Source organism: Megalobrama amblycephala, linkage group LG11 (assembly GCF_018812025.1).
Source record: "Megalobrama amblycephala isolate DHTTF-2021 linkage group LG11, ASM1881202v1, whole genome shotgun sequence".
In the NCBI taxonomy this organism is placed as follows: domain Eukaryota; kingdom Metazoa; phylum Chordata; class Actinopteri; order Cypriniformes; family Xenocyprididae; genus Megalobrama; species Megalobrama amblycephala.
In genome coordinates this window covers 35,040,223-35,063,412 of record NC_063054.1, presented here as the reverse complement: position 1 = coordinate 35,063,412, position 23,190 = coordinate 35,040,223, and the positions used below count along the sequence as shown (strand labels likewise).

The window sequence follows — 23,190 nt, the reverse complement described above, 5'->3', positions numbered from 1 at the left end:
GTTAAAAATAAAAGTTAAAACAGTTGAAATTTCTGCTAAAAACAGCTTGTGAAAATTAAAATATTAATTTCAATAATGTTAAAAAAATATTTGTTAAATGCTGTTTTATATTTATCTTCTCATATTTATGTTGTTTTATTTTTGTAATGTAATGTGCTTTTGTAAAGTCACACTAATGTTATAACAGGCATATAGTTTTGAACTGCTTTTACAGTGGTCACTATTAATCGTGTAAAAGTTTTTTTGGAGCAAAAATTCTAATAATAAAACTAAATCATAATTATTAATGTAATAATAGCTTATAAGGAACCCACAACAATTAAAACAAAAACATTCAAAAATGTATTATCCCTGTTTTTTAATAAATAGATAATAACAAATGAGATCTTGGTGATATTTTGACCACTCAAATAGTTTCCATTTCGGAAACCTTATTCAAAAATAGTTATCTACATGATGCCTGCTGCCTTTGGGCTCAGTGATGTTGAATTTAAATTACATGTAAAATAAAGACATGTTATGTTACATTGTGATGTAATGGTGTTTTCTGGAAGGGACTAAAGAACAAAGTATTTTTATCAGCTGAAAGACAGATGAAAAATGTTTTTATTAAGTTAGATAGACTTTATATAACAGCTTTAGGATGTGTTTCAGTGTTGGTAACATGTCCCACACAAACTTGGTAATCGTCCCACATTTGGTTTGTTTGATGGTGGTCACCCTACATCTATGCTAATATTAATCTCTCTGTTTATCCTGTCTATTATAGTCAGTCAGACCGGGGCCGTATCCAGATCAGATGGAGGACCTGCACCTAGACACGACCAGAACGCATCCCTGAAGTGTCAGCAGAGATTGTGTCAACTAGACCATCCCCTGTGAAGGCCTCATTGACAGCCAGTAGCACAGATCCCCATCAAACTGTTTCTATACCAGCATAATATCTCAATATTTTAGTACTCTGCTATTGGAGTCAAAAAAAGTCAATGTATGTTAAATGATCTGTATCTCTGCAATAACTGAGGAAATATTAAATTGATATTTTTATATAATATGAAAAACATAATAAAAACAGAGAAGAAACATTCAGCCTTACATTCAATGGCTTACATCACATTCATCAGGGAGGAGTCTTTATTAAACACTTTAAATGTGAAAATTAATTTTATGCTTTTCTGAAACCAGGGAAAGAATAGGGCATAAATTATGGGATTAATGGTGGAGTTCAGAAGGTAAAATATTCCAGCAACATCTCTGACAAAAAAATAGTAAGGATTACTGTTTGGAATCACTAAAGAACAAATATAATATGGCAGTAAACACAGGAGAAACAAAAAGACCAGAATCCCCAGCAGAATCGCAGCTTTTCGCTCTGATTTGTCACTGACTCTGTTTTTAGAGGTGCTTTTGTGAACCTGAAGGGCTCTTATAGCAGTCGCATGTTTCTTAACAATGACAAAAACATGAGTGTATAATATTATGATGAGTGTACATGGCATAAGAAACACAACCAGGAGATCAATGAAGAATGAAACCTCATCTATAATAAGAACACATTTTCCTGGACACATGGCAGTGAAGTTTCCATTAATGAAGAGAAGAGTGAAGTTATAAAGGAGCAAAAATAACCAGTCAAATAAAGTTTCTCTGCAGATCACAGTGGGTGAGATTTTCTCAGAGTAAAAAAAAGGAAAACTTAAAGCCAAAAACCGATCAACTGCTATTAGAGCCACAGTGTGAATAGACACGCTTGTTGCTTGATAATTCACAAAATTGAATACTGAGCACATCACTGGTCCAGAAGTCCAACAAGACTCAATGACCCAAGATAGATGAAGTGGCATCACAAAAACTCCGACCAGCAGATCAGACACAGCCAAAGAGAGGATGAGGATGTTAGCAGGTGTGTGAAGCTGCTTGAAGTGACTAACAGAGATGATGACCAGCAGGTTTCCACACACGGACAGAAGAGCTACAGCTGCTGCGGCCACATACAGAATCACATAGATGGAAATAGATCTCTCTGCACAGAAATATTCCTGACAGCCATCAGAAAGGTTCATTGCCTTAAGATGCATCATGAAGTATCCTTACTTGGAAGAAACATCCAAACAGAGTATCATTCTCTATCACTTCTCTCACACAAGGATTCATGGATTTAAATGAAACAGCTCTGAATAAAAAAAAAAAGTCACTCCTTGAGGCTCCACAATAAAGATGTGCTACAACCAACACTGCCTTTTATACACTTGACATGTTGACTCTTTCCAGAACCAGCAGCATCAAGGGAGAAGAACATACAGTTGGGAGATCCACTGATCCTGTTCATCTAGAAGAAAAAAGCTGAAGAGTGTCATGTACAGTAGAACTCATTAAAAAACATTAGTGTGCTTAAATGAAGCATATGTCAACTCAAAAAAGTATTTAATTAAATATTTGCAATGTACAGTATGTTGTTTGCAAAAAAACAAAAAACAAAACAAACAAAAACAAACAAACAAACACAAAAAAAACTACTTTTTAGTGGCCTTCAAATAAGACACTGATATCTACTACCCAGATAGCAACATTGTGTCAGCCCAGATCCTGCCCACACAGCAGTCTGCTCCTTTTTTGCCAGGTCTAGGCCACAAGCATCAATAGTTACCATAGCCAACATAGCCAACAACAGGCCTTCTGTCTTCCTCCCTTTTAAATGTAGGACCAGGAGAAGTTAAATCTGCTTTGCCCAGTCAGAACATTAGATGTGTATGTCCACAGTGCTGCCCTGTGGTGTAAATCTGATCAACTGTTTGTGTGTTTTGGGTCACCTAGGAATGAGTACCCAGCATCTAAGCAAAGAATGAGCAAGTGGGTAGTCGAGGCTATCTCTCTTGCATATGGATTGCCTTTGCCAGCCTTCACATTTAACTGTCCGGGCCCACTCAACAAGGAGTATGGCGGTTTCTAACGCCTTATTATCAGGGGCTTCTTTTCAAAGATGTATGTGATGCGGCGGGCTGGTCCTCTCATACACATTTGTCAGGTTTTACAACCTAGATCTGGGCTCCACCATGGGGTCCCAGGTGCTTTTTTCTTAGTTGTGCTCACTTAAATTCTTGACATTCAATTGATATTTTATAATCCAGGCCCATGTTTATTATGGCAAAATGTAGAAAAATACATTGACCTAAAGTATAATATGAAAAACATAATAAAAACAGAGAAGAAACATTCTGTCTTACATTCAATCTCTTACATCACATTCATCAGGGAGGAGTCTTTATTAAACACTTTAAATGTGAAAATTAATTTTAAGCTTTTCCGAAACCAGGCAAAGAATAGGGCATAAATGATGGGATTAATGGTGGAGTTCAGAAGGAAAAATATTCCAGAAACATCTCTGACAAAAAAATAGTAAGGATTACTGTTTGGAATCACTAAAGAACAAATATAATATGGCAGTAAACACAGAAGAAACAAAAAGACCAGAATCCCCAGCAGAATCGCAGCTTTTCGCTCTGATTTGTCACTGACTCTGTTTTTAGAGGTGCTGTTGTGAACCTGAAGGGCTCTTATAGCAGTCGCATGTTTCTTAGCAATGACAAAAACACGAGTGTATAATATTATGATGAGTGTACATGGCATAAGAAACACAACCAGGAGATCAATGAAGAATGAAACCTCATCTATATTATAAACACATTCTCCTGGACATGTGACACCAGTGAAGTTTCCATTAATGTAGAGAAGACTGAAGTTATAAAAGAGTAAAAATAGCCAGTTAAATAAAGTTGCAATGCAGGTCACAGTGGGTGAGATTTTCTCAGAATAAAAAAAAGGATAACTTAAAGCCAAAAACCGATCAACTGCGATTAGAGCCACAGTGTGAACAGACACGCTTGTCACATGAAAATTCACAAAATCGTAAACCAAGCACATAACTGGTCCAGAAATCCAACAAGACTCGATGAGCCAAGGCAAATGAAGTGGCATCACAAAAACTCCGACCAGCAGATCAGACACAGCCAAAGAGAGGATGAGGATGTTAGCAGGTGTGTGGAGCTGCTTGAAGTGACTAACAGAGATGATGACCAGCAGGTTTCCACACACGGTCAGAAGAGCCACAGCTGCTGCGGCCACATACTGAATCACATAGACAGATAAAGAAACAGATCTCTCTGGACAGAAATATTCCTGACAGCCATCAGATAGGTTCATTGCCTTAAGATGCATCATGAAGTATCCTTACTTGGAAGAAACATCCAAACAGAGTATCATTCTCTATGACTTCTCTCACACAAGGATTCATGGATTTAAATGAAACAGCTCTGAATTTTTAAAAAAAGTCACTCCTTGAAGCTCCAGAATAAAGATGTGCTACAACCAACACTGCCTTTTATACACTTGACATGTTGACTCTTTCCAGAACCAGCAGCATCAAGGGAGAAGAACATACAGGTGCTGGTCATATAATTAGAATATCATCAAAAAGTTGATTTATTTCACTAATTCCATTCATAAAGTGAAACTTGTATATTATATTCATTCATTACACACAGACTGATATATTTCAAATGTTTATTTCTTTTAATTTTGATGATTATAACTGACAACTAAGGAAAATCCCAAATTCAGTATCTCAGAAAATTTGAATATTACTTAAGACCAATACAAAGAAAGGATTTTTAGAAATCTTGGCCAACTGAAAAGTATGAACATGAAAAGTATGAGCATGTACAGCACTCAATACTTAGTTGGGGCTCCTTTTGCCTGAATTACTGCAGCAATGCGGCGTGGCATGGAGTCGATCAGTCTGTGGCACTGCACAGGTGTTATGAGAGCCCAGGTTGCTCTGATAGTGACCTTCAGCTCTTCTGCATTGTTGGGTCTGGCATATCGCATCTTCCTCTTCACAATACCCCATAGATTTTCTATGGGCTTAAGGTCAGGCGAGTTTGCTGGCCAATTAAGAACAGGGATACCATGGTCCTTAAACCAGGTACTGGTAGCTTTGGCACTGTGTGCAGGTGCCAAGTCCTGTTGGAAAATGAAATCTGCATCTTCATAAAGTTGGTCAGCAGCAGGAAGCATGAAGTGCTCTAAAACTTCCTGGTATATGGCTGCGTTGACCTTGGACCTCAGAAAATACAGTGGACAAACACCAGCAGATGACATGGCACCCCAAACCATCACTGACTGTGGAAACTTTACACTGGACCTCAAGCAATGTGGATTGTGTGCCTCTCCTCTCTTCCTCCAGACTCTGGGACCCTGATTTCCAAAGGAAATGCAAAATTTACTTTCATCAGAGAACATAACTTTGGACCTTTTTGTCTTTAGCCCAGGCGAGACGCTTCTGACGCTGTCTGTTGTTCAAGAGTGGCGTGACACAAGGAATGCGACAGCTGAAACCCATGTCTTGCATATGTCTGTGCGTAGTGGTTCTTGAAGCACTGACTCCAGCTGCAGTCCACTCTTTGTGAATCTCCCCCACATTTTTGAATGGGTTTTGTTTCACAATCCTCTCCAGGGTGCGGTTATCCCTATTGCTTGTACACTTTTTTCTACCACATCTTTTCCTTCCTTTCGCCTCTCTATTAATGTTCTTGGACACAGAGCTCTGTGAACAGTCAGCCTCTTTTGCAATGACCTTTTGTGTCTCGCCCTCCTTGTGCAAGGTGTCAATGGTCGTCTTTTGGACATCTGTCAAGTCAGCAGTCTTCCCCATGATTGTGTAGCCTACAGAACTAGACTGAGAGACCATTTAAAGGCCTTTGCAGGTGTTTTGAGTGAATTAGCTGATTAGAGTGTGGCACCAGGTGTCTTCAATATTGAACCTTTTCACAATATTCTAATTTTCTGAGATACTGAATTTGGGATTTTCCTTAGTTGTCAGTTATAATCATCAAAATTAAAAGAAATAATCATTTGAAATATATCAGTCTGTGTGTAATGAATGAATATAATATACAAGTTTCACTTTTTGAATGGAATTAGTGAAATAAATCAACTTTTTGATGATATTCTAATTATATGACCAGCATCTGTACAGCTGGGAGATCAACTGATCCTGCTCATCAAGAAGAAAAGAGCTAAAGAGTATCATATACAGTAGAAACCTAAGTGTGCTTATATGACAAATATGCCAACTCAAAAAAAGTATTTAATTAAATATTTGCAATGTACAGTACGTTGTTTGCCAATTTTTTTTTATCATTTTACAGTTTGACATACGCTCCGAACTACTGATTCGAAACAAAAGATTAATAAATCTTCAAATCTTCATGAAGCAGTGTTTTGAAATCGTCCATCACTAGATATTGTTGAATAAAGTCATTATTTTGGCGCACAAAAAGTATTCTCGTCACGTCATAACATTAAGGTTGAACCACTGTAGTCACATGAACTGTTTTAAATATGTCTTTAGTAGCTTTCTGGGCACTGAACGTGTAAATTATCTTGCTGGCAATACAGGCCTCACTGAACCATCAGAATTCATGAAAAATATTTTAATTTGTGTTATGAAGATAAACGAAGGTCTTACGGGTGTGGAATGACATGAGGGTGAGTAATAAATGACAGAATTTTCATTTTTTGGGTGAACTAACCCTGTATTTTACTTTTAACATTATTTTATGAAATGAAGTGTCGTTTAAATAGGCCTACACATTAAAATGTATGTATTTTTATACTGTATAAAACAAATAAATGCTGTAGAAGAATGAATTTTACATACATTCGTAAAACTCCAGTAAGGAAGTTTTTATTCACTGTAGGCAAAACACTCTATAAACACTCTTTAAACAAGAACAACTTATTGACAATGGAAATGTTTGACTGTTTCAGCCTTGAGGTGAGAGACATTGAGATTGCACAATTATACATTTTTGTATGTGCATATAACTTTGCATTTGTATAGTTTGTATAGTCTGCTTTTTGTAAAAAGCCAAACCTACAGTATGACCTATAGATGTCTTATCTGACATGTTCCATTATGAGGATGACAGCCTAAAGCCCCGGACACACCAAGCCGACGATCAGCCATCGGGAAACGTTGGACCGTTTTTAAGCATCAGCCGACTAAGTTTTCCCAGTGTGTTTTGCACCGTTTGCTCTAGCTGGACGCCGTCTGGGTTTTTTTAGGCCAATTCTGCATGTATAATCAGTGTTGGTGCAGATAGTAAACTTTGTGCAGATAATAAACTCATGCTTCTTGTATAACATGCCTGGTTTTATTCATCAAAATATACAAATAATCATATTTTAACAATAATGATGAAAAAGAACATCAGGAAAAACTCAAACAATTAAAAAGCAAAAAAGGTAAGACATTTGTTTGACATTATTCCATATTAAGAGATTAAAGAGAGCACATTCATCAGAGAGGAGTCTGTGTTGAATACTTTAAGAGTTAGAATTATTTTTAAACTTTTCTTAAACCATGGGTATAACATAGCGTAAATTAGTGGATTGATAGAGGAATTCAAGTAAAAGAGAATCAAAACACTGTTGATAACATTAGAAAATGAGTCATCTCTTAAGAAATTTGTTAAAGAAAAAATATAATATGGCAGTAAACACAAAAGAAACACAAAGACCAGAATCCCAAGAGCTAATGCTGCTTTTCGCTCTGATTTGTCACTGACTCTGTTTTTAGAGGTGCTGTTGTGAACCTGAAGGGCTCTTATAGCAGTCGCATGTTTCTTAGCAATGACAAAAACATGAGTGTATAATATTATGATGAGTGTACATGGCATAAGAAACACAATCAGGAGATCAATGAGGGATGAAACCTCATCTACAATATAAAGACATTCTCCTGGACACATGATATCGGTGAAGTTTCCATTAATGAACAGAAGAGTGAAGTTATAAAGGAGTGAAAACAGCCAGTTAAATAAAGTTGCAATGCAGATCACAGTGGGTGAGATTTTCTCAGAGTAAACGAAAGGTAAACGTAAAGCCAAAAACCGATCAACTGCTATTAGAGCCACAGTGTGAACAGACACGCTTGTTGCTTGAAAAGTCACAAAATTGAAAACCGAGCACATCAGTGGTCCAGAAATCCAACAAGACTCGATGAGCCAAGATAGATGAAGTGGCATCACAAAAACTCCAACCAGCAGATCAGTTACAGCCAAAGAGAGGATGAGGATGTTAGCAGGTGTGTGGAGCTGCTTGAAGTGACTAACAGAGATGATGACCAGCAGGTTTCCACACACGGTCAGAAGAGCCACAGCTGCTGCGGCCACATACAGAATCACATAGACAGATAAAGAAACAGATCTCTCTGGACAGAAATATTCCTGACAGCCATCAGATAGGTTCATTGCTGTGAGATTCATGATAATATGAAGTACTTTGGAGAGATATCAAGTCTTGTATTGTATGAAAAAAAAAAATAAAAAAAATAAAATAAAATAGAATAGAATAATAATCTAACAATGGTATTTCCAGCAGAGTGACTCCAGTCTCATTCGATCCTCGGTGTAAAGGGTTTGCATTGTTCCCAGTGAGGTGGATGACACCAACTTTGGCAAACATGTTTAGCTGATTTTTATACACATAAACGTCTCCTCCCCTCGACTTCTGCTGGGAGTTCATCATTGCTCAAATTCACTATCACTTTTTTTCATTATTGTCATCATCATTATATCCTAAATTTCAAACTCAATGCACATGTGTTTCCCACTTTTAAATGAAAAACTACTTTCCAAAACTACTTTTTTTTTTTTTTTTTGTAGTTTTAATCTGATCTTTGTCAAAATTAAGTAAAAAAAAAAATATATTTACTTAATCTTTCATTTTTATCCAAAGCAGTTTGAGAAGAATTTAAGATGAAAGAGACCAGTGATACAAAAGACATGTATACAATTGTGTATTAAGTTTATTAATGCTATGGAAATGTTTAGTCTCTTTTTGAATATTAATCTTTGCAATAGCTTAATTTAATCAGGTCCCAAATTGAGTTTCACTGTCATTTCAGAACTAAAAGAAACAAACAAACACCTCTGGATAAACTTTGTCTTCATTTATCCCCTCAGCAGCATTTCAGCTTTTGGGAAAAGGTTGTTTCTACATTAGTTACATGATTTAAATATAACTTTTTAAATATAACAAATAACAATTATTGCATACACAATAAGTTAATTAGGCAGCTCTAGCAAACATTTTGCATTTGTTACTCATTTTAGTAGGTTATGGAAAGCAACCCTGTGTATGAGCAGGTCAAAGGTGAACCGTCTGTCATTAGAGCTGAGCTGAATATGCAACTCCACATTTGATAATGTCGCCATCTAGTGGATATTTCCTGTCACAATGAGTCAACTGGGTACACCTGATTTAGCTCCCTCTAGTGACTACCTGTTCAACACTCAGGACTCTTTTTAAGGTTATATAACATTTGTATAATACAATATCATAGAGACAGATGAATATTGTAGTGACATTGCTGGTTTGTTGAAGTTGTAAATCATTGCAGCATTTATTTTAGGATAATTTTACAAAGACATTTTGGCACAGTGAGACTAGACATGGCTCATGATTAATAAGATTAAAATTAATTGGGAAACACGACATGTATTAAGAATTCATCTAAATATAATCAGCAGTAGCTTTACAAAAATAGCTTTGGAAAGAAATATTTTATTTGATTCAACATAGAATTTATTACACATAAAAGTTTTGGCTACAACGGCCATGATTTATTATTTTTTTTCCAGAAGCTGCATCTGAATTGGTATTTAGATATATTTACAGACCAAAACAGTTTGGTTACCAACATTCTTCAAAAGATCTTCTCTTATGTTCCGCAAAAGAAAGAAAGTCCATGTTTGAAACGACATGAGGATGAGTAAATGTAAATAAAAAGAATTTTCAAATTTTGTGCAAAGTATCCCCAAAATATGAAATTGAAACTAAAACTGCCAGTAGTTGGCAGTAAACTTCTAAATGATTAAGTCATTGAGTCATTCATAAATTCGATTAATTCAAATGGCTGATTCATTCAGGAATGAAGGGCCTTTGAATAATTGGTTCACCCGACTAATTTGCTCAAAACGTGGATTCATTCCGAAATGAAACACTTTACAGGTAATAGTTTTGTTGGCAAAATTGAGACAATAACAAAACTATGAAAGCTTCTTTCCACCACTGAATAAAAATAAAGAAGGTAATTGTGACTTTTTTTCTCTCAATTTTAAGTTTGCATCTTTTAATTCTGACTTTTTTTCAGAATTGCATGATATAAACCCACAATTGTCAGACAATGTCAGAATTGTGAGCGGACATTTTTCCCTCAGAATTGGACTTTATATCCCGCAATTATGACTTTATAGCTTGCAGTTTCAAGCCAGTCGCAATTATCATTTTAATAATTTTATTCCTTGGCGGAAACAAGCTTCCATAAAAACAGACAATATTTTGTCCAAAATATAACATAATATTAACTTTATTTATTGAACTGTTGTATAAAATCCTCATCACATTTGCACTCATGGTATTCTGGACAAATTTTATTCCCATAATTAATTAAAGGTTCTCTAAGCGATCCTGAGCGGAGTAACTTCCTGTTGACGTTCGAAGTGTTGTCAAACAAAACAGAGGCTAGCTAGACCCTCCCTCCTCCTCCCCCTCCCATCCGTGCTTCATGAACGCGCATTTAAAATCATTCTTGTCGGTTATTGGCTGGAGCATGTTTATTATGATTCGTAGTGCAGGCTGCACCAGTTTGTTTTTGTTGCCGTTTTTGGAGCTTGTGGCGACTACAGAGACCGTGTTTTTTTACAGTGTGTTCAGGGGACAGGCAGCTAGCGGATAGTGAGGAGATGTTTGCTGTATGTGACAAAAATTGTTTTGGCCTAAAAACGTGTGACATCACTTAGAGGACCTTTAAATCAACACATTAAATCGACAGCCCTATATATATATATATTTCGTTTTTGGACCTGAGTGAATCTGACCTTACCAGTCAAAAGTTTAGGCACATCTACTCAATCTTTATGACTATTTTATACATTTTAGATTAACAGTAAAGTCATTATAATAACTTTGAAAAAACAAATGGAAATATGGGAATTATGTAGTGATCATAATGTTCAACAAAGGAAAACTTTCTTACACTCCTTTTTTGTCCACATTCCAGATTTGCTCACTATGGATGATGAGAAATGGATTCTAGTGTCTAATGTTTTGACCTGCAGTGTATTCTCAGAGTCTTTCTTCAAATAAAGTGTTTGAGAGCAGTTTAAATGTATAGTGCTCTTAAACTGTACTTCTTTAAAGCAGCAGCTTTATACTGACTGATATTTTCAGCCATTAAAAATCTCATATTTAGGGCATTTTACTATAAGGAATGCTTGCTTCTACCACAAATCAGATGGGTGGAAGATGCGCAGAGTGGAATGATAATTGGTTAACAGTAGCAATATTAAAATCAAGTTAAACTCTATATACAGACTCTGTGGAACGTTGTAACACAATGCTTTAAAAACTTGAGTTGAAATAAATTTCTGTTGTAATGGATAGCACACCAAAGGTGCCGTTTATAGAGTTGAACTGTTATTAAAGAGTCCATTAATGACAAAATCTTAACTGCAGTGAAAAAGTCAAAGCAGCTTCACTTGGTGACAAACCTCTGTAACTCATTAAAAACATGACAGTGCAAACGTTAGGCCTTCAGATAGAGTTGACAAACACTCATTTTTTCACAGAAGCGTAGACAATCAAACCAATAACAACAGCCACCACAACCAGAACAATGATAAGGATGAAAATCTTCTTGCGGAATGACGTCTACAGGGAGCAGAAGAAATAATAATAATAATTGTCAATTTGCATTTTAGTAAAACAGTATGTTTAATTAATTTAGCTATTTAATTTTTTTTTTATTAAACAGTAATTTAATAAAAAATAAAAATGAATGCATTAATGCAATTTACTTGAGCTTCAGTAAAAATAGCATAAAAGTAGCATAAAAGTAGCATAAACGTAGGCCATACAAGTACAAGCTTTCAAGTTACAACTTAAATTTGCATCTGTTTCTCACACAAAGGTATTGTATGAATTAAAAGCTGTTGTGAAGAATTGGAATTTTCATGGTGCTTTTTTGTTCTTTTTGGAGCTTGACAGCGTCCATCTACTTTCATTCGACAAAATTTGTCCTATTGTGTTCCACATTAGAAATAAAGTGATACGGGTTTGAAATAGCGAGAGGGTGAATACATGATGTACCTGGTAACCTGCTGCACTATTCAGCTGTTGTGTGGCTGACTCCACATAGACCTCTGCGTTTGATACATTGGCCTCTATACTGTCTGCAAAACAGGATGGAGATAAAAAAAATTCAGAGATAAACACAAAATATTTTTTTTTCCTACAGTTTTGCACAGAGAACTAGTCAAATTTTCTAACTCTGTTATTTGCATCACAAAACTATTATTCTGTTTAAAACAAAAATGTTGCTTATGGATAATGCAGTCCTTCAGATCCTCAGAACTTCATTCAAAATGCCTTAGTGAGCAATATTTCATCATCCATTCAGGTATGCATCTCAAAGTTTTGGTGGGCAGCACAAACAATGATGCAAACTGTTGTAAATTTGATGAAATATCACATATGTAAACAACACCAATAGGTGCGTGCTAACAGCTCATGTCTTATCATTAGAAGTTCTTATCATTAAAAGTAGTGCTTGAACAAACAGTCCCAGTGAGCTGGTGTGTGTGAAGCCTCGCAGGTCTTCATTATCAGCATCTGCTTTTCCTTTTAACACCTTTAATTGCTCTTTCCTGATACGAGTTTCATCACTAAACACACACTCCCTCAGAGCCAAGTCTAAACAAAACACCACAGATATTATTTTATTTTAAATGTATAAATATTTTTAATATAATTATTATGCTTTTACACACACACATATATATATATATATATATATATATATATATATATATATATATATATAATTCTTTTTAAGTCTTCAGGCCTGGATCTGTCAGATATGCTATGCAAGCTCTGTTAGGTGCAATTATTTAGGAAAAACAGACAAAATATTGTTATAAAAATTACAATTTCCTACAATCGTAGGCAGTATCCTGTTAATAGACAGATGCTGTAGAGATCTGGGAAATAATACTAACCCTGACTGAAGCAGAGATTTATTTACTGTCCACAAGATTGTGGCTCATTAGTCACAGGACTGTTTACTTTTCAACAATTAAAGGAAACATTTCCTTTAAGAGCATTTGGTGTGAACCAAGTTGGTTAGACATCAGTGTTCAGTTTGTTTAGTCATATGAATGCTGTCTTCCTAACTTGAGTGTCCAACAGCAAACTTTTGAAGCAGTTTATTTGAGCTCACTATTTCGAAAAAGCAATATAGGCTTAAAACAGATTTGGGGGTGAACTATTTTGACTTGGGCTAGTTAGCAACGCCCTGGCAACCTTCTCGTATATCCTAACATCATGTGCATTGCCACTTAATTTCAAAAGTGTAAAAATCTAGTTAAATCTCTATGGCCCCATTTACACTGCACGGTTCAAGTGACCCAATTCCGATTTTTTCATCCCATGTGGCACAGATCGGATATGAGTCACGACCGTGTAAGCAGGAAAAAAGCGCATGGATTCCGATTTTCACAGATCGGTTTCAGGCCTCATTCATATGTGGTTATAAATCAGATATGAATCGGATACGTGCGTTTGCGCCTGCAGTGTAAGCGGACAGATCGGATGTTCCCCTGTAAATGCGACTCCTGCGTCATTGAAAAGTGAGGGTTTTTTAACATTTTGCGGTACAGACATAGCTATAACAAACAGAACATCTCTAGTTGACTGGCAGATTATTAATTTAATTTGTTTGTGTTAAATAAAAGGCGATCCGACGTTGAAATGTGTTGCTCTTGAAATCACACTGTGCTCGTTGCCGCTGTTGTCAGTGACGACGGCTCGTGCACAGACGCGCGCTTCAGTCCCTATTCGTTCCATTGAAACCACAAAATAAAAAGCACACAAACTTGCAACTGCCCTTGATATACAATCACTGATGAATGCATTTGTTTTAATGACAAAAAACAAAACAAAAAACAATTGTATAGGATGGCGGATTCGAGCCCATGAAGCTGTGAATATCTACCCGTACCCGAGTATTATTCAACTCACACGCTTCCAGCGGAGCTGCGTAGGCTACGTATACTGTTGTGAAGAATTTGTATTATTTTTATGTAGGGATGTAACTATTGCATTAAAAGGGTTTCTATATGAATTCATGTCAATAAATTAAGCTCAATGTACCATTGAAATTGATCTGTGACGTCATATAGGCTATTTTTGGTACGTTTCGCCAAGTGCAGTGTAAAAAGGAGACATCCGATATAGGTCACTTTTAAAAGAAATGTAAGCATGTCGTCCAAAAAAATCGGATATGGTCAAAAGATCGGATCTGAGCATTACGACTTGCAGTGTAAATGCGGCCTATGAGATCTTACCAATCATGTCTCCCTGTTCATGCACCATCAAGCCCAGATCTCTGAAGATTTCATTAATGCCTGTGATGTCCGACTGAAAAACAAGAGAGTGTGATTTACAAAGGCCTAATCTTTGCACACACAAAAAAAGCATTACATTAGCATAATGCTTGTAACTTGTAAGATTAGTTCATCTTTGTTGTCTCAGGGTTTAAATGAGTCTCACCTCCAGCTGTCTGATTGCTGATTCTCTTTCCTGAATGAGCTGCAGATCTTCTTCTGTGATGTTCTCCTCATATCTTTGAGTTTGAGCCTGAGTATCACTAAAAACACACAGACAGACTAAGAAGCAGACAATTGAAAACACACTTGTATTTATTTTTTATGCATAAATGTGACAGGTCAGAAGAGATTTTTTGGCCCTGTTTACACCTGGTTTAAGATGTGTTTTGGTCAATCGGATCACAAGTGGACGAGCGAGACACATTCCCGTTTACACCTAGTGTTTTAATCTGTCTCTTTTGTCCCCTTTCAACCACTTCTGTCCTGATTTCTTCAAGGGAAGGGTCTATGGGCGGATATATGTAGGGGCTTTTTCATATCTTTTGATTTAATGGACGAAATAAGCTCACTCAATTACCATATGAAAGCGACGAAATAAGACAGGAAAACACACTGAGAGCAGAAGCTTTCGTTTCTGCTCTGATAGCGGCAAAACCATGCCGAACACTGTGATGAGTGTGTGTTAAAAATCAGGAATGGTGAGAGAACATTGTGCTTCCTACATTTTTCGCCTTCAAACCAAACTTAGGTTTTCAGCCGACAAATTTTAAATCCCATCTGGCTAGCGCACTTCCCATAATGTTTATGCATTAGGTCAGTAGGTGGAAAGTGGGTGGTCTTGTGTATCTGTTTGAACACATTCAACCACATGAGCATCTACACTATGAAAGCAATCCGGTTGAATGCGTTTTTGACTACCTCTGGAAGAGGTCAAAAGTGGACAAGCTCAAAAAGTTTTAGACTCCGTTTACACCTGTGTTTAGCATCGTCTACTTGGCATCTTAAAGTGTCTAACCTTTGAAAGGGTGCCAAAAATCCTCCAGTGCCATCATCTGGATCACCAGCCTGTGGACAGAAACAGAATTGTAAGAAAACCGTAACATGCTGCTAATATGCCACCATTTATTACTCAGAAAAAACTTTGGAGTTAACCTTCAGTTGGGTAGGTAATATAGCAATGAAATTCTTTCACTACTATTGTACCAGATGAAACTTACTGAAATTCTTGAGCTCGCACGGACACGTGCCACATACTCCTTCTCTTTCTTTGCTACCTCTCGCTGAATTTTCTGGAAAACGCCCAGTGCATTGGAGAATTCATTGATCAGACGTTCTCGCTGGATTTTTCTTTGCCGCTGTGTGAGAACAGAGGAATGTCACATTTGAACAGTACTGTGAAAGGGATAGTTCAGCCAAAAATGAAAATTTGGTAAAGTCAATTGTAACCAAAACAATTTAGTTATAAACATTCTTCAAAATATCTTCATTTTTGTTCCACAGAATAAATAACGGCATGAGGGTGAGTAAATGATGACAGAATTTTCATATTTGGGGTGCACTGTCCCTATAAGTTAAATAATGTCAAATGTCAGTGTTTAAGCCCTATCCCAACACTAAATATTAGTATTTCTTTACTTCTAAATCAAAGTTCTGGACGGTGAATGTTGCACCATATACAAACTCATACTAGTTTAAGTCTATTTAAGTGCTTTCATGGGAATTATTGTATGTATATGTGGTGAAATATGAGTTAATATGGTGGGACAGTATGATTTCTGTACCTGTTCTGTGGTCACAGGTAAAGAGCTGAAATCTTTCATGTATTTATCTGTCACTTTAGCAAGATGATTGACATTCTGCTGTTTCTCCTGTCTGTGTGTTTTGACAAATACAAACAAATATATTTGCATTTACATATATAACTGTTTATTTATTTATTTTATGTGTGATGAATTAAAGGGAAATTAACTAGCCGCTTGTATTCGACTCACAATGTTTGTCGCAGGACAGTCGTGTCTTGTGCTGTTCCAAAATGTCTCATCATCTGCTGGATTTCATTAGCTGGTAAAAACAAAGGCAAGACCTAAACAAACTAGATAACGACTAAGCACACCTCTCGTGCTATGGGGTTATGTAAAAGTGTACATTATGGTTTTTCATAAGCAGCCATTTTTTATCGATTCCTTTTATACTTGATTTTACATGTTGTGGTTCGACTTTTCTCATTAAATTGCATTATGTAAATATGAAGGACATTTATGTGCAATGCAAGCTAACTGCATAAGGAACTGAAATTGTGACAGCAGAAACAGGACAACTAAACATTCTGGCAGGGTTAAAGACACAAGTAAAGACTAGTCTAGACATAGTTTAAGAAGGACTGAACCCCAGCAACCTTCCAGTTTGTTTTCAGGACAAAATGGATGGTTATGTATCTGCCCAAATCAGTGATTCAAACAGTCCACACATCACATAAATAAGGAGGTAGAGTAAAACTGACTCACTCAGCAGTGTTATTCTCTGAATATTCGAACTTATAGACTGTGCCAGCAAATTTGCATCAGTTCCGCTTGACCCAGACATGATGGAGATCAAAGAATGAGTCACCAAACCTAGAAAGATTATAGATGTTAAATCACATTTACTCACAGACCTCTCTTTCTGTATGTATATAGCAGTTTATATATATATATATATATATATATATATATATATATATATATAACATTACATAATATATCATTTTTTTTCATAGGCCTATATGTATGTTGTTGATTTTAAATATCATTCAAATATTATTATATTCTCTCTTTATTATATAGTCTGATTTCTATACATTCAGACTATATAATGAAGGTTTGAGCTGAAAAAGTTTTATATTTTTTCAGAAATGTCATGTCGGGGCAAGTTGTCACTTATTGTAAATGTTATTTATACTAGAGTGAATTCAGGTTGATTGGGACACTTTTTCCAAGTCATCTCAATGGCATAAAGTGTCCCAATCACCCTGAATTCACCCTATTTGAAGGCCAGAAAAAGTTTTCTATTTTGTGATGATTTTACTGTTGATTTTTTCCCCTGTAAAGCCAATAATGTGCTACTCCATGGTTCCAACTGTGACAATTTGCCCCATATAGTGTGACTACGAGCCTCGATTTACTGAAACACCTCCTAATAGTTCGATAATGATACGAAAAAATGCTAGAGAAGTGTCGCTTATACATTAGCAGGCTAACTAGTTAGTAATGTTTACCGACCTCTGCACCTGTAAAACGAAAGAATGCGGAAATCACAGCGCCCAAACTCACTAACACATTAATTTACAAAATGAGACGGTTTTTATTTTTACTTTACCGACACACACCAAACATACACTATGAATGGTCAGGAATATGAACGTGTCGTATTGTGTTAAATAAATGTCCAGATCACGCGCTGTCAAAAACTGTTTCACATTCAATGAACTTCATAATCAGCGACGCTTGTTCATTTAATCACTGACTTTTTCCCGTAAAATCATTCTTAATTAAGTCAACACAGTTGCACTGTGTACAATGACACGTCTTTTACTTTGATATATACTTTCGTTGTTTAGTTTACCTGGATTTCCTGAGTGAAACTCCGAGCCCTCAGCTGATTTCTTGACGCCTGAGTCACGTGATTTCTCTTCAATCTTCCGCGTGCGTTCAGAAACATGAGTAGTCTAGTAGGGAGGTAAGACTGGGGATGGTTGCAACATTTTTGACATTTCTGTCTGTTTTGAAGGTCTTTGTAAAACAGTGCGTTCAAAATGTGATTAAAACTAGTTACACTTGTCAGTTATTAAATTACATAGCTGTTATATTTGCAGCACAAACAGAAAATGCGTGGTTAAACAAGGGGAGTGAGATGTTACAACTAGTCATGAACTACATCACCTTAGAGCTAACAGCCAAAACATTGGCACTAACAACTTTTATGAAAAATATCTATACAGACACACAATATACGTAATTTAACTTTGATGAGTTTAACTACAAAGCAGGAATTGCAATAACAAAAACAAAAGTAAAAAAAGTTACTTTCTTACATCAAAATTAGTTTTTCTCCTCTAAAATCTGCTGTCTGCCACAGGACTTACACATGTGGAATAAGGACTAAACCAAGCATGTGTGAAGTGAATCAGGTGATTTGTAACTTGTTCCTGATTAAAGAAATTGGAGGTCTTACAACTAACCGGTACAACCGAGGACTTAGCTTAGTTAAAAAAAAAAAGCATAACTTAAACTTGTGTTAATTTTTTTGCAAATATGAAGCAGACTTTGATAGTTAATTATGTTATTTCCACATGAGTTATAATTATTCATCATTAAAATTCACAAAGACAGTTACAGTACATCTGCTAATTATAATGTCCTTTTTTTTTTTTTTTTTTAGCAAACTGTCATTCTAAACAAAGCAAATTAATGATGTATAAAGGTAGAATATCCTCTTTTTTTTTAACCAAAAGGCCAACAAATATCACCAAATGCAAACATAGTTTTGTAACAGAGATGCATTTTCATATTAACAGTCTTCAGGAAATAAGTTAAGCTGGTTAGTTGCTGTCTGCAGTATTTTTAGGCTAACCAAAAGCTTCACTGATCTTTTGAACCAGGGGTAAGATATTGCATATATAAAGGGATTGATGCATGAATTAGTGTAAAATAAACACAGTAAAGCAGAGAGGCTCACAGATGACTTTTGAAATTGTTTCATATTAAGCATACTTATATACCAGGGAACCCAGCAAATGAAATACACAAAGACAATTGTGCTCAATGTTTTTGTCGCCTTCACCTCTGATTTCCTGAATGATTTTAGGTTTTTCTGAGATACTCTTTTCTTTGCAAAGTCGGAGATGGCCTTTGCTTGTCTCAAGGCCACTGTGAGGATTCTTACATACAGAATTAACATCACTATACATGGAGCAATGAAGCTCACTATCAAGTCAGCTGGACCCCAGGTGTTACTGACAGCCACTGCACATTCTCTTAGACAGATCACAACTATCCCTGTCAGGTTTGAATTTCCCAAATTCACTGGTACAAGATTATAACAGATAGATGCAGTCCATCCTAAACTTATGCAGATCAGTGTTTTTCTCATTGTAATTTTGGACATATACAGGAGTGGATTACATACAGCAAAATAACGATCAATAGCCACAAGCATGATGTTGATGAGGGATGCAGACCCAAGAATTGACATAATCATATGAAAGATATGACAGTGTGATTTTTCCATATAAAAACATGAGTTAATGCTCCTAATGCTTTCAACAGGCATCACACAAATTCCCACCAAGAAGTCAGATACGGCCAGTGAGAGGATGAGCAGGTTGGTTGGTGTGTGAAGCTGCTTGAAAACTGTTATAGAGATGATGACAAGTAGGTTTCCACACACGGTCAGCACAGAGATTGCAGATATGTACAAGAACAACAATACATTGACATAATTCAAATGAAAGTCAAGAGAGCAGCTTGTATTCCAGAGGGGAAAGCAGTGATGCTCAAGAAATTCCATGGAGATCTTCTTCACTGCTTTAAACTTCAATGCCCATGTTTATGATGGCTGCAGATCCAAAATCCTAAAGATGATTTCACTGCCAGTTCACTTATATAAGTCAAATGACAGGTGTCGTTTACGGGAGTGGCCAGGAATTACGTAAACATTAGCTACAGTCATGAGAGTTTATTATCATACAACTACAATCTGTTTTCATGTAATCCTAATCTTACATTATGTCATGTTGATTAAAAAAAGTAAAATTATAATTTAAATTATATCCTGTTTTCACAGATAAGGCTTAAAGGGATAGTTTACCCAAAAATGAAAATTCTGTCTTCATTTTCTCACCCTTTAAGTTGTTCCAAACCTGTATGAATTTCTTTCTTCTTCTGAACACAAAAGAAGATATTTTGAAGAATATGGGTAACCAAAAAATTGATGGACCCTATTGACTTCCATATTATTTTTTTCAGTGGGGTCAGTGGGGGTCATCAACTTTTTAGTTACCTATATTCTTTAAAATATCTTTTGTATTTAACAGAAGAAAGAAATTCATACAGGTTTGGAACAACTTGAGGGTGAGTAAATGATGCCTCGTCCCAGACTAAAATGCATGTTTGAGCTGTTTTAACTAAAAGTAACTTATTTTAAAATATGCCAGTGCCATTATTTTATCTCAAGATGCACAGGTTTTCTTCTAAGGCATGTTTATAAAAACTACTTTGGACTTAGTTCAAAGTTTGAACTAAGGCCTAATCCTGGCTTAATCTAAGCCCTGTTTGTGAAACCAGGCCTATAAGATTTATTTTGGATTTACTCATTGTGCTCTTGGTTACATAATTGCAATTTAATTCTTGAATATTCCTTCCTAATAGAAAGAACTCAGGGACAACAACTTTTTTTTTTTTTTTTTGATTTTATGCAACAAGAAAATAACACAGAATACAATTATAGAAATTAAATAATAAATTAAATAAATAAATATTAATAATGATAAAAAAGAGATATGAGCTACTTATAATAATATGAGCTATATCAGTGCTATAAAAAGAAAGCAGAGGATCACAGTCGTCTTACTTTTTAAATATTAGAATTGTTTGGCTTTGGCTTGTTCATTCTCAAAAACAATACATGCTTTTGGTTACTAAATTAGTCTTTTGTGAATATCTGTTCAGTTTCATCAGTGCATGATATTTGAGATTATATAAAACTTTTAATTAAGACTATTTGTTAAGTTTATATGTTTTCACTTCATGTGGCCATGTGGGCCTATATCCACTTGTGACACATTCATCTAACCAGTTGAACTGCTTTTGTTTGTTGTGATACAGGCCAGTAGTCGGACTGACTGACTTATCTTTGCCAATGTAGTAATATTTATGATTTAGATCACCCTTTCATCTTATACAAATTAAATGGGGATCACATCATACCACTTGTGTCTGTGCTGTTACAGAGTGCACAATATTTAAAGTGTTTGTTTAATCCATTTTTTCTGTATGCAGTGTTTTGCAGTTTATATATGGAGAAAAATGTGTAACCATATTCCAACATTTTTTACACTGTTTATTATATATGCACAGTGCAAAAATCATTTCAGTAAGAAAGCATGTGCTAGTGCAAAACAATGTGCAAGAGTAAAGCACCATATTTAAATGACATGAAAAAGAGGTCAAACAGTGAAAACACCGATATCTGATGAGTTTGGTTCAAATATTCTCATTGTTATAATGAGAGAAGGGGTTTTTCGAAACCATGGATAGAAAAGGCCATATATGATGGGGTTTATGGTTGAGTTAATGTAACCTAACCAGACAAATGCTTCAAAAAGAGCAACTGGGGTAGCAAAGTTGATGTAGGGATCAATCATAGAGTTAATAAAAAACGGCAGCCAGCAAATAATAAAGGCTCCCACAACCACACCAAGAGTTTTTGCTGCTTTGCGCTCAGATCGTCGAGAGCTCTTAAATGTGCTCTCATTTTCATGCTGATTTGCATCACCAATTGTTCTAATGTGCTTTCTTGCAATTACAAAAATTCTTGCATACAGTCCAATCATGACAGAACAAGGCAATAAAAAAGTTAGTAACGTGTCCAAAACAGACCACAATGCATTGAAAAGCAGAGTGCAACTTCCCATACAGTACATGGATTCAATAAATTCCTCCAGTCCTTCCACATTAGATTTTGAGTACACTAATCCATATGAATATAAAGCAGCCATGCTCCAACTTATCAGCACCATGACCCATGCAATAGGTATGGTTATTCTCGTAGGGTACTGAAGCGGATAACACACAGCCTGATGTCGATCAATGGCAATAAAAATGAGATGAAAAATAGACACAGATGTAAGAAATAAGTCAAAACTGGAGTGAAGCAAACAGAAGGCATCTCCATAGTACCAGCAGCCATCGACAGAACGGATCATACTGAAAGGCATGACCACCAGTCCAAGCAGCAGATCCGCAAGAGCCAGAGACATCACCAGGATGTTAGTGGGAGTCTGGAGCTGTTTGAAGTGCGCTATGGAGATAATGACCACCAAATTTCCTAGAATAGTCACAATCATCGCCGACACCAATATGAGATACAACACAGTCTGAGTGGAAACAAGATGTGTGCCTTTAAGACAAGAGTTGTTCACTACAGGAAAACAAAACTCAGTGAGATCATATTTTTGCAATGATAAATCCATCCTGCCTGTCTCAGAAAACAAGAACCTATAAAATGGTGATTTATTAGTTTAGTTAGGCATTTAAATACTCATGCTCTTCTCTGACCCTCCCACATCATCACAGGGCAGCAAATGACAATCAAGCACTCATTCAAAATTAAGAGTTAAAAAATATACAAACGCTGGTGATGCCTGCTGGTCAAAACAGTGCAAATGCAACAAAAACTCAGGCCAAGCATGCATAAAAACATCTTTTACAAACCCATTGCAAATATTTTATTGAAAGTAGTCTATCAAATAGAATAAACTAATTGTAATAGCAACCTCACTCTTTACCTTCACCAAGGTGACTGTGCCATTGAGGATTTTGTATAGGACTTTAATGACGTGGCACTTAAAGACATTTTTCACGTTTAGTGATTTAAATGAACATATCGTTTCATGCCTCAATATACCCCTAACTGGACTCTTGTT

General features: G+C 35.9%; 6 protein-coding genes across 6 annotated transcripts; all 6 read right to left on the bottom strand.

Moving 5' to 3' along the window:
* Nucleotides 1-471: 471 nt before the first annotated feature.
* LOC125278480 (trace amine-associated receptor 13c-like) lies at nt 472-2,086 on the bottom strand. Its single transcript, XM_048207681.1, has one exon. The coding sequence runs from the start codon at nt 2,079-2,081 to the stop codon at nt 1,107-1,109; it is 975 nt and encodes a 324-aa protein (XP_048063638.1). The 5' UTR covers nt 2,082-2,086; the 3' UTR covers nt 472-1,106.
* A 1,132-nt stretch (nt 2,087-3,218) lies between these two features.
* LOC125278479 (trace amine-associated receptor 13c-like) lies at nt 3,219-4,355 on the bottom strand. The gene has a single exon (XM_048207680.1). The coding sequence runs from the start codon at nt 4,216-4,218 to the stop codon at nt 3,235-3,237; it is 984 nt and encodes a 327-aa protein (XP_048063637.1). The 5' UTR covers nt 4,219-4,355; the 3' UTR covers nt 3,219-3,234.
* Nucleotides 4,356-7,192: 2,837 nt separating this feature from the next.
* taar14a (trace amine associated receptor 14a) lies at nt 7,193-10,634 on the bottom strand. The gene has a single exon (XM_048207679.1). The coding sequence runs from the start codon at nt 8,325-8,327 to the stop codon at nt 7,335-7,337; it is 993 nt and encodes a 330-aa protein (XP_048063636.1). The 5' UTR covers nt 8,328-10,634; the 3' UTR covers nt 7,193-7,334.
* Nucleotides 10,635-10,829: 195 nt separating this feature from the next.
* On the bottom strand, nt 10,830-18,681 carry stx7l (syntaxin 7-like). Its single transcript, XM_048207678.1, has 10 exons — nt 18,111-18,681; nt 17,015-17,122; nt 16,502-16,571; nt 16,292-16,382; nt 15,728-15,865; nt 15,526-15,575; nt 14,674-14,770; nt 14,469-14,541; nt 12,214-12,296; nt 10,830-11,775 (listed from the first exon to the last, which is right to left on the bottom strand). The coding sequence occupies exons 2-10, from the start codon at nt 17,091-17,093 to the stop codon at nt 11,680-11,682; spliced, it is 777 nt and encodes a 258-aa protein (XP_048063635.1). The 5' UTR covers nt 17,094-17,122; nt 18,111-18,681; the 3' UTR covers nt 10,830-11,679.
* Nucleotides 18,682-18,818: 137 nt separating this feature from the next.
* Nucleotides 18,819-20,396, bottom strand: LOC125278475 (trace amine-associated receptor 13c-like). The gene has a single exon (XM_048207677.1). The coding sequence runs from the start codon at nt 20,052-20,054 to the stop codon at nt 19,056-19,058; it is 999 nt and encodes a 332-aa protein (XP_048063634.1). The 5' UTR covers nt 20,055-20,396; the 3' UTR covers nt 18,819-19,055.
* An 878-nt stretch (nt 20,397-21,274) lies between these two features.
* LOC125278781 (trace amine-associated receptor 13c-like) lies at nt 21,275-22,872 on the bottom strand. The gene has a single exon (XM_048208117.1). The coding sequence runs from the start codon at nt 22,735-22,737 to the stop codon at nt 21,712-21,714; it is 1,026 nt and encodes a 341-aa protein (XP_048064074.1). The 5' UTR covers nt 22,738-22,872; the 3' UTR covers nt 21,275-21,711.
* Nucleotides 22,873-23,190: the final 318 nt, after the last annotated feature.

What these genes read in the sequence shown, in the direction of transcription:
- LOC125278480 (XM_048207681.1), bottom strand. Translation starts at nt 2,081, where the DNA reads ATGATGCATCTTAAGGCAATGAACCTTTCTGATGGCTGTCAGGAATAT.
- taar14a (XM_048207679.1), bottom strand. Translation starts at nt 8,327, where the DNA reads ATGAATCTCACAGCAATGAACCTATCTGATGGCTGTCAGGAATATTTC.
- stx7l (XM_048207678.1), bottom strand. Translation starts at nt 17,093, where the DNA reads ATGTCTGGGTCAAGCGGAACTGATGCAAATTTGCTGGCACAGTCTATA. An exon ending in ACTGTCCTGCGACAAACATT is followed by an intron (nt 16,383 to 16,501) that starts GTGAGTCGAATA and finishes CAAAACACACAG; the next exon opens with ACAGGAGAAACAGCAGAATG. An exon ending in TGAACAGGGAGACATGATTG is followed by an intron (nt 12,297 to 14,468) that starts GTAAGATCTCAT and finishes CCTGTTTTGCAG; the next exon opens with ACAGTATAGAGGCCAATGTA.
- LOC125278781 (XM_048208117.1), bottom strand. Translation starts at nt 22,737, where the DNA reads ATGGATTTATCATTGCAAAAATATGATCTCACTGAGTTTTGTTTTCCT.
- LOC125278479 (XM_048207680.1), bottom strand. Translation starts at nt 4,218, where the DNA reads ATGATGCATCTTAAGGCAATGAACCTATCTGATGGCTGTCAGGAATAT.
- LOC125278475 (XM_048207677.1), bottom strand. Translation starts at nt 20,054, where the DNA reads ATGGAATTTCTTGAGCATCACTGCTTTCCCCTCTGGAATACAAGCTGC.